The sequence below is a fragment of the Triplophysa dalaica genome, chromosome 8, assembly GCF_015846415.1.
Source record: "Triplophysa dalaica isolate WHDGS20190420 chromosome 8, ASM1584641v1, whole genome shotgun sequence".
Lineage (NCBI taxonomy): Eukaryota > Metazoa > Chordata > Actinopteri > Cypriniformes > Nemacheilidae > Triplophysa > Triplophysa dalaica.
The window spans coordinates 18,143,240-18,163,405 of NC_079549.1; the positions used below are offsets into that span (position 1 = coordinate 18,143,240).

Consider the following 20,166-nt stretch of genomic DNA (forward strand, 5'->3'; position numbering starts at 1 on the left):
TGGTTAGTTTCCGTAAGGTTAACGCTATACGTCAGGTGGCTGGATCAAATTCAAGAGAAGCACACACTGCGTTTTTGTCCTATCTCTCTCTCTCTCTCTCTCTCTCCCCGTCCCATTATTCTCTCTCTCTTTCTGTTTCTCCGCGCTCACACTGTCGCCTGTGAGCTCATGTGCGCGCTCTCTTAGAAGCCCATCTGAATGCGCGGAGTGAAGGAGGGTCGGTCCGCTCTGCAGACAAATTTCTCTTGTCATTTCTGAAAAACGGCGCTCTACCGGAGGGCTGGGATCGGACTTCAGCTCGAGAAGTGCGGTGGCCTTCGCCCTCACTCAGCAACGATGCCCGAATATATCCTCACTTTACTGGTCATACTGGGATTCGGGGATATATTGGCAAGCGCGCAGACGTTGCGAGACGCTGATTCAGAGCGAGGTAAGACGCAGCGTTCTCAATGAAACTTACAACGAATGCAGTTGCATTTCTCTTGATGCGATCTGGAAATGCAAACCGAAATGTGTCATAATGTTTAATCAGATGGGTTAAAGCAGGGATTTCATTCATGTGCTGTACTCAACGGTGTAATTCAAATCCCTTTTAGGAAGCCTATTAGTGTAATAGTGATGCGCTTAGATAGGACTTCAACTCAAGGCGTCTAAATAGGAAACATACTACAGGTCCTGGATTTGTGGTATTTTGTGGTTTTGAAGACAAACATGGATGGATGTTGTAGGTTGAGTCTAAAAGTATTTTATCATTGGATGTCAATACATGTCAATAAATGCTATATTAAGTTAGAAAATTTGGGAAGTTTATTCCATTACAAAGTTTTCTAATTAAATGGCTTTTACATTGAGTTTTTGGCTGAAGAGTATAAAGTGACACTGCCTGTCAAAGGTGTCTGAATCAATACATCATAGCTGTTAATTTAAGGCCTGTTAATGAATCTTGATGTGGTTATCAAAAGGTCTTTAAGGAGTTGCGTGGGTTTTATTCACTTGCAGCAAACAATGCATATTGCACACCGCTCACCGTCGGATGGAGATAAACTAAAGTCTGTGCCTGTAGCAAATCTTTCAGGATAGTTTTCCATCAGTGCTCTCAATTGTAGACAAGCAGATCTTGATCAACCCAAGAGGTTCATCTCAAGTATCATGTTCAATGAATGTTCAATATATTGTCAGATATAAAAGTTGTGACAGTTTATATATTGTACGAACAACAGAATATCTTTGTTGTGGCTCTGTTACCTTTTTGACATTTGAAAACAGAGATGTTGCAAGCCAAACAGTTAACTTCACTTTATCATTTGATTTGTCAATAGCAAATATACATAAATGCTTTAGGAGTAGTATAAACCTTAACCCTATGGTGCATGATGTCCAGATTGCATGAAGTCAACTTTTTAAGTTGTAGACTGTAGTCTTTCTCTGTTGTTGTACGTTTTTATTCTTCATATCATAAATTTAACATGGCTGATGGAAGTGCTGATAAACCAAATACTTCTGGAATATTTACCACTATTTTGTGTTTTAGTGCACAGATGTTTCTCTTAAAGTAAAGCAACACATTGAGATTTGTTTTTCCATTGAGATTTAATATTGCATGCATCAGAGAGTTAACTCAAAGATGGTTTCTAGCACACATACGCTGGATATCCATCCAGGTGCATCCAGAAAAGCCACATTCAAAAGCTGCATATTCATCATATCAGATGAATGTAAATGTCACGGTGCCCTGCGCAGAGATTATCTGAGCAGTGCTCCTCTAAAGCATCTGTTCTCCTGCTAAATACTGCATTCATTTGTGTTGTGGTGCCGTCGATAAGTCCTAATTCTCCAAATGCCACCCATTCACTTATAACCATACATAACAGTCACAACAAAGTTATTGTGTGGTTACGACTTAAGGTATTTTAGATGTTTGATAAAACTGCTCGCTTCACAGTCTGTTTTGTAGATCCTTTGTGCATCTTTGTTTGCCATCTAATCTAGGCAAGAGTTAACAGCACGGGTGCGGGCAGATGGAAAGACATCATTGGAGCCGGGTTTGCCCAAAACACACTTCATTATATCATCCCCTGTTTTATCTCACCATTGACACTGAAGATATTTATCAGTTATTACAAACAGTTCAAGGTTGCTGGAAGTGTTTTTCCCTTTAGGAGAGCGTGGCGTGCCCTAAAAAGCAGGTTAAGCACTATCTTTTTGTAATGAAATCGGAAGGATTCCCCAAGAGCCTAATTAAATTAGATTATATCTAGGCCAGCTGCGCTGTTTTATTGTCCAACTGCGATTTCTTTACCTGGTATTGGAGGAAAGTCAATAAAGGCATAAACCTTGATTGTTTAAATGACCTCAGTCATGCAAAGGAAATGCTGATCTTCCACAAAGTACATATGGAAAGTGCTTATGTGAAATGCCAGGCCAGATACCATGTGTGCGGTTGCGTGGCGTTTGATCTCCTCCACACCAAAAATAAAAAAGCTGACCTTCTCAGGTGGGTCTGCGGTTGTTTTCATAGCTGGTTCGCATCAGCGTCTGGAAAGTCTTATTTCAAAAACTGCTTGCTTTTTATTTCCGCCATATGGAATTTATTCAAAGGCTGAATCTGGGTAGTCATGAAAATCCCTGCTTTAACTTCAGGTGTTTCTACCCTGCCAACCAGGTAATTGGTCCAATAAACTCACTCTCCCAAGGTAATTAGAACTGCCACAGCTTGGTGGATAACCTGACAAAACTTATCCCTCTGACAAGTCATAAAACTGCAAGCAGTAAGGCATACTAATCCAAAGCCAATGCTTAAAAGGTGTAAAAAGATAAGAGAGATGACAGAGCAAAGCGTTTGGGTTCTGCTAAGAGAAGCAGCATTTTCTTTGGAGGTGATTCATCGAGCACCTGTGTGGTGGCAGTCTCCATCGCTTTTGTTGGCGTTCCATTGCATGCCCCATTTGGTCCGATTAAAGTTTCGCCGACGTTGGCAACAGGTTCAGCTGGGTCATTAAGGGTCCTGACCTTTGACGGATTGAGTGGTTATGTCTGAGTTTATTGCAGACGCTGCTAATCCTGCAATGCACAGGTAGTCTGCCGGGGTGTGACTTTTTGTGCATCTGTATTCTTTGTTGACGTGCTGCATTGACAGGTCTGTGTGACCTAATGTAGAATGTTTACAGGTTTTATTGTGCCATAGGGTTTTCCATCAAGTCTTAGTAATCAGGAACGGGTGAAGAAATCAATGGGCATGTCTGAAACATAAGGCAGCTGCCTCGCTGGCCAGTGAGTCAATTACTAAACAAGCAAGGTTCTTTGTAGGAATGTACCTTTTGTAGCACGATGTCACAATTTAGCAACACATTATGTAATGAATAAAAACAAAAAGAAGCAAATGTAATATCTACAGTATATATTATCTTTTTGAACAAATCAGATATGGGGATCCTATTCTTAGCTGGTCAATTCTTAAACAAAAATGACTGACTGTTTTTAACAGTCAGCAGAGTGCATATGCTGTTATAGTTTGTGGGTTCATGCACCCTTTTTAATTGGATTTGAACAACTTTGGCATTTTCAGAAAAAAATAATTCTGTCAGCTGTTCGATATGGTACGACACATGGTGTTGTAATATCATAGTGTTTGGTGACTTACTTTTGGGCTGGTGGATGAGACCCATGTTTGTGCTTTCTCTCTACTGGATGAATTATTCAAAGGTTTAAGATTAAGCCTTTTCTGAAATTTGCAGCACGTAATGTGATTAATGAATCGGTGGATCTTCTCATTCTCTCTCTTTCTCTCCGTTTCCATTCTTTGTCCTCAGCAGAGCAGCACTTTTCGTTGTAATGCTTTTTCAGAACACATGGTAGAATTTCTATTAGAATACTAAGAATAAGACTCAATGAATTATGAAATGGTTTATCAGTGTTTTATAGTTTAATGCTGAAGATGAAGCAAGCTTGATAACGACTGGCAAACATTGTTAATGAGCAAAACAGCAAGCTTTGTGGAAGGAAGAGGAAATTAAGAATTTATCTTTGTTAAAACAGCTATTACATAGACCAGTGCCTTTAATTAGAAGCCGTTTTTAAAACCAGATGTGTGTTTTGCGGATGTGAGAAAAAGTTTCAGTACAGTATTTATGCCGAAATAAGTCACAGATGTGGGTACTTTTTTCATTATTGCTTGAAATGAAAAATGATTTATGTGATTATTTAAACTTCGGATGGCTAAGTCAATGTAATATTTTACATATCGTTACTGCCTGGGGAAACCCAAGATGTCTTTTCAATTATTGAACACTGTGTTGTCTACGTCCTCTTCTTCAATACTTATTGGTTAAATATTTCCAAAACCCAGACAAACATGAACGGTGATTAACAGTAATGATTTATGAAAAGAGGAGATACAAGGTTTTAAAAGGTCAGCACTGATATACAAGATTCTTTTCATTTCATTATGTTCTTAAAGCACACATGAACAAATTAAGTTTGATAAGATGTACTGTACATTTACACCAGGGTTAAAAACACAGCTTAAAGCAATAAGAGCTTGCAAATAATAAGCAATGTTATCTTTGCTTCGATTAGACTATATGTTCCCTTATACCACCCAGCACAATAGTGACATATATTGGTAGACAAAAATGAACAAGAAAATAATATAATTATAGATTTTTCTGATTATATACTGTTCTTGGCGGCTGGGTGTGAAATCTATTAACATATTGAACAGAGCAGATAGATCTGCATAATACCCTTGTGGTTTCTGAAGTGCCATAAGGGTTTAGTAAGGTTAAAACTAATGCTACATTCAGAGTGATATATGCAGACAGTAGACCAGAGCTGCACGACTCCACCGTCTGTAAAACAGTTTTATCCTGGGGCTAAAGTATGCCCATCAGTCTGACAGCTTGAACCCAGAAGAAGTAACCGGGCCCCCCTCAGGAAGCATCTCATAGCCTTATAGTTAGCTTGTAATGTTGGTACAGTTTTGAATCTTTAAACGGCCTCATCATAATGCTCATGTGACTGAAGTTTGAAAGTGCAACCAAAAGACTTTTATCTTGCTCGCTCTTTTATTATGCCTACGAAGTTGGACCGTGGTTTTTTAATGTAATTTGGCGTACAAAAAGAAGACCCTTTCGGCTCTTGTAGGTGCCCCATGGATATTAGTGTTTCACTCATTTGACGTGTGGCAAACCTGGACAGAGAAAGTCAAGCCCATGGCTATGAGTGCCCTTTGAGAGAGTGTATCTTCCAAACACCCCTACATCATGCCGGCTGTTGTGGCAATGATCTGAGAACGGCAAACCAGATTAAAAGGAAACTGTCCCAGCTGTCACCTGGCATGCATATAGGGTTGAGGGACGGATGCTGGAATGTACTAAAAAGCCAGTACAGGAGCCTCATTCCTATTCCAATCCTCCATAGATGAGTGCCTTGGAAAGGATTGATAGAAATTCATCGTTTTTTATCCCGGGAAACTCTCAATTATTTGATTCAGTTAATTGCCACCAACTTTGGTTTGTAACCTTGCTAGTTTGGACTTGGATCATTTACGAGTGTGGTGCCCTGCTCCACAGGCAGTTTTATGCAGCCTGAGTTTTCTATTAATAGATAAAATCATGAGAATTTTGAGTTGCACACTGATCTGTATACTTCCAACTTACCTTCTGACTATTTTTATAACGTGTCAACTTTTATTCTTATTATTTTTGAGTTATGTATATTGCTAATAATTGAGTAATTATGGCATACTAGAGAATTTTTTTCACTATTTAACTGTTCAGCACTCATATTAGATCATTACTTTTGTTGCATAGCAACATTCTGTTTTATTGGGGATCTTTTAATAGAAGGATGGCACTATATGAATTGCTGTTTATGTGAAATTGTTTATAGTATATAAATGTTGTAATTTATTTTAATAGCCTAGATATTGTTTATTGAAACGGTTGAATTGGCAAAATAAATACCTAATCACCTAAATACCTGATTAGTCTTTTGTATTTTGTAATCAGCTTCATGGATGTAGAAAACTTTTTTGCACTCAATGGCAATGTTTGCACTGCCTCAGGGCAGCTATTTCAGTGTCCCATCTACTTGAATGGGAAAACTGACACCTATTTAAGGGTTAGTTCAACCAAATATTACAATTCTGTGATAATTATTGTCATTCAAAACATGTACCGTAGCCCTAACCAAACAACACTGGCCCCCATTGACTTCCAAAGTGTTGACACCAAACCACAGAGAAATGTATCAAAATATCTTCTTTTGTGTTACACAGAAGAAAGAGTCATTCAGGTTTCAACATGAGGATAAATAAATTTCATTTTCTAAGATTAACTATCCCTTAAATCACTTGGTAAGGTCACAATAAAACAGTATATTCCACACCTACAATTGAACCTGACATGAACTGTATAATACATGTGTGTTACTGACCACATATGTAAGTCAACGATTAGGCACAAAAAATCATTTGAAATATTTTAGTAGCTCATTTGTAACATTCTCAGACCTGGCATGAGAAAAGAGAAAATCAAGATGACTCACAGTATAAGTGGCGTTTTATCGGTTTTGCCATCAGGGTTCAAGCTTCAATGTTGCTATTCACCAGTTGGAATAAAAATTCCAGACAGCTGTCTAATAAACTTTTAAAGCAGTCACGGCGCTATGTATACTGTAAAAATAGTCATTGCTCATGTGGGTTGCAATGTGATATAAGCTGTGACTATACACAACACTAGCCCTATACGTCAATGTAATCTCTTTAATATTAAAGTGTATACAGTACATCTCAGGCACTGCAAAGAATAACAAATCCTAGTGTAGATGCTAATGTAGATGTTACAGCTGCCCAATGCATCTTGTTGAATTATTTACTATAGACAGACCAAAGTCGGTTTGTCATTGGCAACACTGGCAGAGCCAGAGAGGGGGTCAAAGGTGGCACTGAACATCCCTGACATCCAATTGGCCACCCTGGGTGCCACCCCAAAATTGTATTCGCTACTTATGATGATTGACATCTGATTTCACCCCTCGTTGAACAAAGCTTTTATTTTGACGTTTGGCGGCAGTGCTTTAATGTGATGTCCCCGCACACGAAAGTCAAGCGAGTCGGCATTTATCACTATCTTTACTTTGTTTAGAAAGGAAAAAAGTTGTTGTGCGATGGATTGTACAGCGCAAAATCTGAGATGTTGTTTTAAAGAGTGATGAAAGATAGTAAAGAACCAAATGGATTGCTGCAATTTGCTGAACAAATGGAATATTAAAACGTAGACGCTTGCTAGCCATTTCAAGTCAGACTCTGCTAAATTTTTTTGGAGCCATACCATTTTTGTGTTATCTAGGTAAATGTTGCTTAAATGTAAAGTTGTCCCTGCGTTTTCAAACATTAGATATATATTAACAGTGTTGGGAGAGATCCCCTATTTCTTATTACATTCTAAGCAGGTGTACTTCATACAATGAAACACCGTGTTTTAAATAAGTTTCTTTGTTAAGCCTTGGCTTTAGGATTCGTAAACAGCTTTTCATTCTGTAAGTTAAATTTGGGCTCCATTAACAGACGGTATTAGTCCCTAACACACATTGTTTACATCAGGGTCAGAAATTAACAGAGGCTTAGAAAAAAAATTAAAACAAGGGGAAAAAATCTGATCTTCAAATTGAAGATAAAAAACTAAAACGGCCCGGCATAATAAAAATACTAGCTACAGCAGTCGCAGTATAAATAAGAGGAGGTGAAAATGAACGAATGTGAATGACAGCGTTTTTGCTCTGCTACAGCTTTGAGCATTACAGCCAATTAAGTTCATGGTATTAATATACTGGCCAATCAGAGTATACGATTCACCAGTGATGAATAGCTGTGCTGAAGTGCGCCACGCTCACAAAGTTTAAAATTAAGAACCACGTACAGATACGATTTATGAAAGAGATATATCGGAGTAGTACGACTCTTTACTGTTTATCAAGATTACAATATTAATGGGAAATAATCAGCATCAATGATTTCGTTTTTAATCTTGTAGTTTTATGGAATGAGTATATGTTTTATCAGATATATGCTGCTCTGATCCACATCAGTTTGAAAACACCTCTGGTGCTGCTTTGTTTCTGTTTAAATTAAACAAATTATCAGGGTTAAACTATGTTTTCAACATTTTCATTTTTTATATTTAATAATTTATTTACTTTTAAAATTACTTTAATCTCATTACGTTGTGCAATCGTTTTGTATACATTTGTCACATGTGACATTCTGGCGAAGAATCTGCGCCGACTCTCATCAAAATGATGTTGGTTGTCTATCTTCACAAAAACACTGCGTTCAATCAATGGACTGTCATTTGTAACTGCAGTTGCGGCAATACACCACAATGGAGGCGCTGGAGACAGAGTTGCTGTTTATTTTCCTCAGCTATATATATTAGGAGTTATAGCTTTATTTTGTGGCTGTTCAGGTGAATATTGTTTATTTGTATTCTTGTACGTTTCATTTCTTGAAAGTAGTTCTTAAATTAACGTGGTGTTTTTCAGTGTAATGTGGCTCATTGAATCCATTTACACAACTTACACTGTACACATCTAGTCCACCTTTAAGAAGGAACAAAAAAATGCAGGATGTGAATGAGCTTTGCTCATTTAGTAAGACTGATATATTCAGTTGGCTCTTGTGGGCTAAAAATGATAAAAGCTTAAATTTGAGTTAATATTAAATAATTCTTCTTAAAAAAAATTATATTACTTAATATATACATTTAAATCAAATTTGCATTCGTGCACATGATCAGGATGGAACACCCTCCGCCTCATTTTGAGCCAGGAAAACCCCCGCATTTGTGACAAACTCTGGGAAGTAAATTATCACTCGTACCCCTAATCAGAAATCCTTATAATTCAATGCCAGGTTGGGGTTACACACACATTTTCTGTCATGGTCTGTGGACCCCCTGAAGTAGCCTTAGCCACCCCCTGGCCACCCTATATATAAAACTCTAGCTCTGCCACTGATTGGCAACAAAAACAAGCATCCAATCAGCAATGTCAAGATAGAGGCTTCCTTTTCTACATATTTTCACATGTGTGATGGTTTGTGTGATGGTTTTATTGCATTTTTGCTAGGATTTGAAATGCATCGTATGTTGAATGTTTCGTAATGCATATGACTGTAACTTTATAACATTGTTTTGTTTTGAAGCCCTGTCAACAGCTTTATAATTTATTATGTCTCTTCTGTGATTGTTTTGGTTCAGCACCTGCTCCGGTCTGTCACAGCTGACTTCTTTTTCTTTCAGTCTTTTTTTGTTCTAATTAGAAACATGCTTGCTTGTTTTCGTTTCTTTTCTTTGCTCGCTGGAGAAGCGCATTCAACCTCTCTGCATCTTCGATGCGCCTGAGCGCTCAGTGAAAGCACTGGAGATAAACTCTCATCCTCCAAACTCTGACTGTCTTGCTTTCAGTGTCCACCGCTGGAGAAATTACAGTCATCCTGAATGTGCTTCTGAACTCAGTACATTCATAGCAAAATTGAAGTAAAACATAAGAAAAACAAAGCATCGGTGCTTTTAAATTTCAGTAGCAGCTATTATTCTGACTGGTAGTACCTGTTTGTGTTTTTGACATACATCATATTTACTGTATGAGCTTTCTTTTTACTTTTATTATATTTATGTAAAGATTATATCAGTTTTGGAATCATACCGAAGCTTAAAGCAATTTTATTCTTTAAAGAAAGCCCTTACAATATTTGAAAGAAACGGTATTTGATAGAAGTCTGTCTTCGAGTGCTGAATGATATTAATATAAATAGATGATTATTTTAGATTGTATTCTGCTGTCTGGCAAAAGTCTGACATATTATGGGTAACTACTTCAAACAAGTTACCCCTCCCAGTTAATGCATAACAATGTACAATAGTGATCAGTAAAAAAAAATGATTAAATAACTAATGTTATATTATAAAAGATAATAATATTATATTATAGTATAATCTTATAACTTTATTAAGAATTATGGGAAAAATACAGTTAAAATAAAACGATACAAATATTGAACATTTGTTTTTGATTGCTCAGCTTTCAGCTATATAATGTAATATATGTAACTATATAATATTGTATTATAATATATAATAATCGTGTATACTATATAATATATATTTTATATCTATATATCTTATCACATATCAAATCACTGATTTAGGTAGAATTTGGATGTGCATACTTATATATTTGTGCAATTCAGTATTGAGACATTTTCAGAGTAACGTTAGCCAACTGGACCCTCTTTTCTTTGTGTTCATAATGTAGTTTGTTGGCTAAGCTGTAACTGTTCCACAGATGTGTATGGGTAAAACCAATAAAAATATCTGGATGGATAAGATTGCAGAATTTCACCCTGTCTCATTTGCCTGGGCTGTTGATTCTGGCAATGCGCTGTCTGTCTGTCGTTGGATCATTGGTCAGCTGTTTAAAATACTGTTTTGTTTTCTCCTATAATTAGGGTCTTAAGAGACCAGAGGCAAAGACAGTTTAATACACATGACACGTTGTTTCACACTGAGCCTGTGTGGCTACACCACTATTTGAAAATGCCTCTTTATGTAGCCTTTTCTTTATACCAGGATCCTTGCTTTTGGCATCCAAACTTGTCACTTGCTATTTAACTCCCTTAAAGGCAATTAATGTCTTTGAAACAAAGCAACCGTAGCCCCCTAGCATAACAAGCAACACAGGTGATGGAAACCAGCTTAGCAAACATGCTCCAACAGAACACAGAGACTGCTTGTAAGTGCACTTGTTTGTGTTTTCGGTGTTTCTAAGGAAACTGAAAACACGTCACCAGGGGATTAATTATTATCAAGTAGCCCTTAAAATCAATTCCAGTGCCTGAATGTAATGTTGAGGTTGATTAGCGCATGCAGTTCATTGTTGGAAGCAACAGATTGCTTTCTAAAATAATGCCTGGGTGGTGTGCGTTGACATCCTGTGGCTTTGAAAAAAACACTTTTTGTGTCTTTCAAAACGTACGATTCAGCATACAGATTGCGTACGAAGTGTCATTTTTAGAGGTTAGCCATTTGTTAAAGAAGCCAGTCTTTCCCTGTTTTTGAGGCTTTGTAATCTTTTTTGGGTGTTTAACAATGGATGTTCATGTTTCTAAGTTCAATTTTTTTATACGCCACATATTCTGATGAAGTCTTTTGTTCACCGCTGTCCCTCTTGTTACAAAACGACAGGATTTTTTCCGGTCTTTATAAAATGCCTCCTTCCGAAACACTGTGATTGGTGAAGCTGACCAGGTCTGTTGTGATTGGTTCCCCGCTTAGAGTGTGTGTGAAGATGTCCCACCCATACCATATCAGCGAGCTTCCTTCAGGCTGTTGTGATTGGTCGGTGTACCTTTCAGTGCACATGTATTCATGAACTTTTAGCAATAAACAGTAACAATGGCGTCAACTTCACCTTATCAGTTAAAAACATGCGGATCGATCGAAGTGTAAAGAAGGTCTGCTAGTGCATGTGCAAACGTCAATCTTTGTTAAATATCACATTTTTTCCCTACTAAGGCGAGGGGAAATGACACCGGACCGGACTGTTAGTTTTGCCTTTTTATATAGGACCTAAGTTGGATAATAAAACAAGCAGATTAATTAGGAGACATATGCAAGCAGGACTTCAAAGGACATATCATAGAAGTGTTTAAAGGTGGGATGTATGAAATCTCATAGCCGTTGTTGATTTTCAAATCACCAAAACAGACACACCCCTACCCCCATATTTCGCTTTCGTCAGCGCTCGGGTCGACTAATGTCCATTCTGTGCACTTTGCACCTTACTGCTGATTGGCTACAAGTTTGTTTTGGTTCTTGGCCTGACTTGTTCTAAACAAGAGTCATGTGGAAATCGCACACCCCGCCTTTAATAGGGTTTGTGCACACACACATGCAATATGAATGTATCACAGAACAGCTTTCACAGCCGATGTTAAAGTCATGGAAGCTGGTATTTGACCGTTGGTTATCTTAGAATGTGTGTAGCTGAATTCTTATTACCAGCTGTAGGACTGTGATGAAAGTGAAAGTAGTTTAGCGTGTAGCTCAGACAAATGTTTACGATCTCTGATAACCAAACACTACTCCAGGGGCACTTCCTCTTCTCTGAGGAAGACCTCGCCCCCTATGCCTTTTGCCATATTCCTTAGATGGAGAATATTAAAAGCACTCAGAATAGTGTCTGTGTGAATAATATCATGTACCTGGGAAAAAGAGGGCTGTGGTCCGATTCCAGCCCATCTCTGTAGTTCTTGAAAAGACAATATCTTGCTTGTCACTGAACTTTGAGCTTTATCATTTTGCAGGTATTGTCTATGCTCTACAGCAACATTACACAATAACTAAAGGTTGAAAAATGGGATCTTAAAAAAAAGCGGTTTATGAAAGACTAAAACCTTACCGTTGTTGTCTGCACGACTAGCAGGAATGGAGAAATCGCAAGTTGAGTGTTAAGCGTGATGCGCATCTTAACGTGCCAGTTTTAGGAATCATTGGCCATGGATGGAAGATGGTGGATAATGCTGTCATGCTCCCCACTGATTGACAGGACAGGAGGGACCTGAACCTTATCAAATGAAGTGTGCTGCAGTGACTGGAGTCTGTGCGTAGGGATCGGAGGTGTTGAAGTCACGGGCCGACCGCTGTTTTTGATTGCTCAGCTGTCATGCTGACTTGTCTGACACAGAGGGGAGAGGTCAGGCTTTGACTTCTCCTCACTACGTGATCTGGATCCAAGAGTTGAGGGCCTCATTTTATACGGTAGAAGGAATACTTTACCCCTTGAAAAAGAGCAGCGTTGGTCATCGCTATTTACACATTCATGTTTTCTTTCTTACCACTTCATCTCCACACAATGAATTTGGATGGGGTCACTCGTCAATGTCAAGCTTTCAAAAGGACAAAAAGCACCATTAAAACATCAAAATGCTGTACATTTTAAATGTAAGTTCACCCAAGAATAAAAAATGATCTCTTTGTTTACTCACCTCTTGTAATTTGAAAACTTTTTATATTTTGTAAAACATTGGTAAGCAAACAACATTGGCCCCCAACTACTTTCATTGTGTTTACACTAAAGCTCCTCTTTTTTGTTCCACAGGCAAAAAGTGTCATAAAGATTTAGCATAAAAGCTCAGGAATAAATGATGACAGAATTTTTATTTTTGAGTGAACTTTATCCAGTCATTCACAAAACAATCTAATTCACAGTAAACATTATGGTCACCATTCACATTCATTGTTTAAAAAACTATAAGTGATTAAAATTTAAGTGGTGTATTTAGGCAGAGATGTTTCAAACAGTAATATTGAGCTCTAGCTATTTAGGGTTTGAGCTGTATAGCCCCACTTGTAAGTCGCTTTGGATAAAAGCGTCTGCTAAATGACTAAATGTAAATGTAAATGTATAGCCTTACAGTATAAACTGGATGGATAAAACATTTTTATGCAAATAACAGCAAGCAACGTAATTCAGAACTAAATACTTCAAGCTGTTTCAAAGTGTTTTGCATTGATGTTTTCTATCCTGTGTGTCATGTAAAGCGCAGAAATGTTGCATTGGCTATTTTGATTGCTTGTAATTGAATGCAGCATTTAGCATTCCATCGTCTTTCTGAAGGTCTTCATGTTTTTGTCTCGTGCGCCTAATGCAGGCTGCAGGGATGTTTTCCTGCATAGAAATAACCGTGCAGTGCAGAGGAAAAACATTTTTACCTGTGAATATATGTTGTCTGTGTTAAGTGTCTGTGTCTCAGAGAAGTGTACTGAAGTGGATAATTTGCAGTAACTGTTGTAGTGCGGCCTTGTGGATTGCCTAAAACTTTCTAAGCCAAGGGGCATGAAACAAACCTTTCCTTTTCAGGCTACACTGTAAAAGTTAACTTTCTGAGGACAAAGACTTCTTTTCCAACTTTCCCAATCTTCAATTGGCTCGTGTGACATTCAAAGTCACTCTTCTCACCGTTCCCACAGGATTGTCCTAAACGGGTCTTGTCACAATAGCTTGTCACTCGGTGCCAAAATCTGACTGACTGATTTAGCACTTTGTGTCCGTCAGGTCCATTATATCTAATGGTGGCGCTGATGCTGAGATTCTGACTGACAGTGTGGCTGTAATCAAAATGCCTTTGTACGATTTGGGCACTTCTTCGCTCCTAGATACGGCAACCAGCATGTGCCCCCCAGGGGACTCCTTGCAGATAGCGCCGCAAAACATTAATTTTCAGATCTGTCTAACGCGAGCGGCGGCCCTCTGCATTGTGTCCCTCTAGAGCTCAGGCGCTTCATTATAAAAAAGGTCCTCTCTCACCATCCTCCACTCCATTTTGACCTAATGACTTTTCTGAAGATTCAGTGTGGGATTAAAGCTCATCCTCATTTCTCCATTTCAGTAGACTTTCACAGCCCACGACTTTCGCATTTATTTTGGCTGGCGAGCAGCATCGTGCTGCCATTTGCAATGGTGCTCATTGATCAGAACTCTACACCGGCGGCCACAGGCGCTTAAGAAAATGAAAAGAGCGAGTCATCCAGCCTGGTTAGAGAGTCTTATGCACTGTAGAATAGAAATAGATGTTAAAATTGGCTAGTAAACATCAGACTACCAAAATGATGCTGAACACGAAATCACATTAATATTTATTAGGTATACTCGCAGTGAAATATTCTCTCATAAGCAAAACACTTGATAGAATGTCACGGTATCATTAGTATTATTTGAATCATTTATCAAAGTGAATAACATATCGAGGCTGCTATTTGTTCAGTGCTTGTTGAGTGTGAATGCCAAAATGGAGGGCCATTAATAAAAGCCTGTCATACAGTTGCTAGAAATGATTTGCAATAGCGTAAAAAAGAACAGAAAATGGAAACGGGAGGGGGGACTTTTTGAGACATTGCAGAAAGGAAAGAATAATTGAAATCTGGTATAGGATATGAACAAGTTACCTTCGCTCTATATAACCATTACAGCATGGTTCAGTGAATGTATTCACAACTGTAATACCCTGGCTAAGCCATGCATGCTAACCTGCCGACAAGACAAAAAAATTGACTTTGTAGCCGTGATGGATACAATCTGAATTGAGATGTCTCAGCCGCTCATTAAGAACACAATGAAACCTGAGAGATCCACATCAACCGACTGATAAAACAACAGCGTGTTGTGGATTTTGTGGCGGGGTTGCAGGTGTCATGAAAGTGAGATGGTCTCTACAGTCATTGATTGGCTGATGTCAATTAGATCTCTGGCAATGTGGGGTGTGAAATTACCAAGAAGGAATTCAATAGTACTCTTTAGATTTGTTCATGCATGTTTTATATACAGTACATGTTTTTTTGAAAGCTTAGTTGGTAGAGCATTGCCGTAGGATGTGCTCACCAATGTAAATTCAAGTGTTTACCTGACAATTAAGGTTGATTATAAACTTGTATAATTTTCATTCTTCATCAGAGGACAAAAGAAAATATTTTTAAAGATGGAGTTAAACACTTCACAATCTCATATTAATCTTAGAGATACAGCTGTACGATTATTTCTGGAAAAACAAAAGCTGCTGGAGGGAGGAAGCAGGGATAGAACTAGAGCACTAGCACACAATAACATCACATCGTCGCATTAATCCTTTTGTGTGTTTTTAATTATGCATGTAAGGCTACGCACGGATTGCCGACAAAACACAGACATATGACTTAGTTTCACTTACCATGTGCGGTTCATGTCCCTCAACTTTTAGCACTGGTACCGCGCAATCTTTCGGTTTCAAATGATCTCCAAATCCATCATTTTATCCGCTGTTTATATAACATCCATCACTGAAATGCCTTGAACAAACAAACTACTGACTTCTCTCTCTTTAACAAAATAGAGATGCAGACCTATAAAAAAAAAATCAGAAACAAGTTAGAGTGCTGAGGGACCGTATCAAGCACAGAAATAATATGCCATAGGTCGAACTCGTTTGTTTAACAAGTTATTGTTTTATTTTAATGTTGGAAAATAAACAAAATTGGCTCCATTGACTTACATTGAATGAACACAAAAAAACACTGAGACATTTCTCAAAATATCCTCAGTTGTGTTTCACAGAATGAGTCCTATACAGGTATGATAATAATATAATATAATATAATATAATATAATATAGAATGAGTGAGTGTGTGTGCCCTGCGATGGGTTGGCACTCCATCCAGGGTGTATCCTGCCTTGATGCCCGATGACTCCTGAGATAGGCGCAGGCTCCCCGTGACCCAAGGTAGTTCGGATAAGCGGTAGAAAATGGATGGATGGATGGATGGATGGATAATATAATATAATATAATATAATATAATAATATGAGAGTGAAAAATGACAGATTTTCATATTTATGTGAACTGTTCCTTTAACTAGGTAAATACACCCCTGATGAATATCCACTGTTGAGCAAATAAGATTTTTGACTACTTAAAGGGGGGTTGGCAGAAAAACATCTTTCATCAGTTACTCTCGTCTTGTCATTTCAAACATGTATGACTTTCTTCTGCAGAACACAAAAAAAATATATATTTTGATGAATGTTTGTAACCAAACAACAGTGGCAACCCATTCTCTTCTATTGTATGGACACTAAAACAATGCAAGTTAAAGGGTACTGTCGGTTTGTTAATTCACAAGAGTGTTAATAAATCATGACATCATTTTCATTTTTGGGTAAACTATCCCTTTAAATCTTGGCAAAAGTTCACTTTTGAACCCAGTGCTTTAACTAGTTCGCTTTAATAAGTGCTTTTCCGAAGGAAGGTTATGCAGGTTATACAGCGACTGTGTTCTTCAACAACCAGGCACTGACTGCGCAATATGTTGCGATCTTTAATGGCATGTTAATTGCTCGCTCTATCTGGTTCCGAGCAACATGTGTTACTTCAGTACTGTCATGTGCGAACCAATGGGTGGGACTAGAGAAGTAGTCGATAATATTCTTCTGTGTAGGCGGTGTTCAAAATAGGTGCATTCCAGGACCTGCCGTTCGCTGGGCCTGGTGTCAATAACAGTTGTAATTTCAGAAACATGGGCGTTTGCAGTTCCGACACTTCCAGGATGTTCGCTTGATTACGATTCCCTCTTATAAAACAAAAGCTTGGGTTAAAATTGATTGTCTTAATTCATGACTCCTTTAATAGTAAATAGTCACATTTTATTGTTTTTTTCCTTCAAGAAAATGCGAAACATGGTTATTATCATTGCAATCCTGTTTCGAATATAAACATATGTGTAATGTTATAGGATTCACCAGATGTGATTGGTGGGCTGGAACGTGGCCAATTTAAACTGAATATAAAATGTATTTTTTATTATGCATGGACTGTACAGTACTTATGAAGAGCACTGGTTGTTAAAGTCCCGGAGAGGAGTCTCTGACCACTGTCATTTCTGTTCATGATGAGAAAAAGCTGTAATACGAGTAATCCACCTCTGACCATCAAGACACAGAGGAAAGCAATTTAGAAATGTATAGGTGACATTAAAATGGCCTGCCAATCACAGCACTAAAGCACCTTTAATTAAAAGAGGAATGGGAGTTATAATAAGGCAGTGCTCTTCAAGAAATGCAGCGGCTCGCGTTTCATTTTGCAGATCGTTTCATTTGCCGTCGAACCTTCATCTGCCCTCTCTTTTGCGACCTGATCACAGGCACCTATCATTTCCCCGGTGAGAAAATTAAATTTTCACCTTTTTTATATTAGACCAGCTTTATCTAGGATGATTACAAAAAAGATGCTTCCTTTATACCCCACTCCGGATTAATTTGATTTGCCTGCGTTCTGTAACACACGTAACTGTCGAGATCCTCTGCGGTCGTCCCCTAATTGAAATTTCTCTCTGGCTCTGATCTACCGATTTATTCCATTTGCATCAAATTCGGCAATAGTCTTTTGAGCAGAGAGGTATGAACTGAAGTGCACTTTATATAACTTTAAATCAAGGATTTTATTTCTGTGTTAGCCATTTTTGTAGTTTATACCCCACAAAGGCTCTCAATAAGAATATTATGAAGTCATTTTACAGGCTTTTCTATCGCGATGCATTGAGTCCATGGTTTTGCGACTGTGCTATGACAGGATTAAAAGCCTAATAAAACGATGCAATTCAGAACTTTATGAACGTTTCCGCCCAGCTAATGATTTAATACCTTAATACTCTTAATAGCCACCTAAAAATGTTTCTGACATCAGCAGTGTGTACAGTTCAGTGTTTTCTCGTTATATTTCAGAGTCAGGTTCTCTGTTTAGAAAGCACTGACATAATGATTTTGTTTACTTCAAAGCACCAATTAGTCCGTACTGGAATCTGTGATTGTTTTTGAGGCCGTTCATCCATCTTCATTCACTCAGGAAAAGAACAAGATGTGATTTCTCGAAAAGCACAGGTTTCGAGACAGGAAAAGTCAAATTGTGCATTAGCATGCTCCGACACAGCGAGCGAGATAATGCATAATATATGTGTGCCTTGTTAATGGGATTTTGCGAGGCAAAGCGTATTGTGCTAAACACGTCTGCCAAGGGGGGTGCAGAACTACGTATTTTCTAAATTGTCTAGTCAGTGGGTTGCCTATACAAGTCAAAATGTTCTTAAGAACACCCTGTGTAAATAAGTTGGTTTGTTGTTGACCTGACCCCAATTAGATATGTGTTTCTTAGGAGGTATTTCATACTGTAAGACATGTTTTTGCATTAAAAAATAAAATAAAAGAGAATTTTTCTTTTACTCCAGTCTGACTTCTACTCAAAGCGATCTTTGATCACTAACTAATAGAGTTCCCTTGAAAGAAGATGTAGACTGCTGGTTTCACTGGTTTGCTGGAAAGTGAGTGAGACAACTATTGCGGAGTTAGGGGAAAAAATAAGTTCCCAGAAGACCCAGTTTTCTGAAGCTTAGTGGCATATTTCAATCAGAAGAAAACAGCAGGAGACGCGTCTTCCACTGGTGAAATCTTTAGTTCTGCTCAATATGGCTAAAAGCGATAGAATAGAGCGAGCCAGAAGACAACAACAAGCAGACATTAGCATTTGGACTATTTTTGCGCCCGGGCGCCGGTTTAGTCATTCTATGTAACTGATGTCATTTGTATGCTGCCTGGGCTTCTACACAACACAAATGGAAATGATGAGTCTATGATCTTTTTCTGCCTGCTCTGTCCGTGTTTTCAGCTCATTCAACGCTGGCGCTTTTTAAAGCCCATTCATACCTGTCCAACACATGTTTGCTTTTCATTGGTACTCTTTTAAAGCACCAAAAGCAATGAAATTACACACAGGGCTTTGACGTTAGAGACTTCTTGACAAGCTCCAGACCGGAGCAGTCATTGCCTGGAGGCAGCCCTTGAATCAGACCTGTAAAACCCAGGTATAAAGGTTTCCAGGGTGGAGCTTTTTACTTCTGAGTTACATGTAAGAGGAAAACCTTTAACCTTGTATTAGGACATCATGCTGATATTTGATTTACAATTTTATATTTATTTGAGCAGCTCTCTGGTTTAACTTATGGTGCCATTGACTAAATGAAACAATGTAAACCCTATAAAGCAGTTCACCTGGACATTCAAGAATGAACAATTCCCTATTATCGTTAATATTTTGAATAAGGCCTTCATATACTGTACCTCATATAGATTATTGCTTGAATTTGCTTATATTTGTGTAGCTCTTGTATTTTGGAAACAGGTTTATTCATAAAGAATACTGCTAAAACAATACAAATGTAAATAAACAATTATTTAATTATTGGTAACATTGGATAATTTTACCAAATAAACGAAACGATTATTTGGTCAGCCGTACGTTGTGCCGAAACAAAATGTTGTTTTTTCATTATAAACAGAAAGAAGATTCTTTATAGATGGTTTCAATGGACGTACATGCCTGGTCCAAAGTCCACTTCTGGTCTGTGTTTGTTAAATATTTAATTTAATTTACATTCATATTAAATTAAATCAATATTGCCGCATTTGACACGTTTTAAGTTTATTAAGTTTAGCCAAGTAACAGTTCTTCTACTAGCAACCCAAAATACAACTGGCTAGAGCTACTTTCCAATTACTAGCTTGTGTAATTTGCTTGTTTTCATAAATA

At 37.9% G+C, this 20,166-nt stretch overlaps 1 protein-coding gene across 1 annotated transcript in view; it reads left to right on the forward strand.

The window, feature by feature from the left end:
- Positions 1 to 227: 227 nt before the first annotated feature.
- lrp1bb (low density lipoprotein receptor-related protein 1Bb) overlaps positions 228 to 20,166 on the forward strand; it is a 242,854-nt gene continuing 222,915 nt past the window's right edge. The window contains exon 1 of the mRNA XM_056754675.1: positions 228 to 430. Coding sequence (XP_056610653.1) covers positions 337 to 430 — 94 coding nt within the window. The 5' untranslated portion in view covers positions 228 to 336. The remainder of the gene's footprint in view (positions 431 to 20,166) is intronic.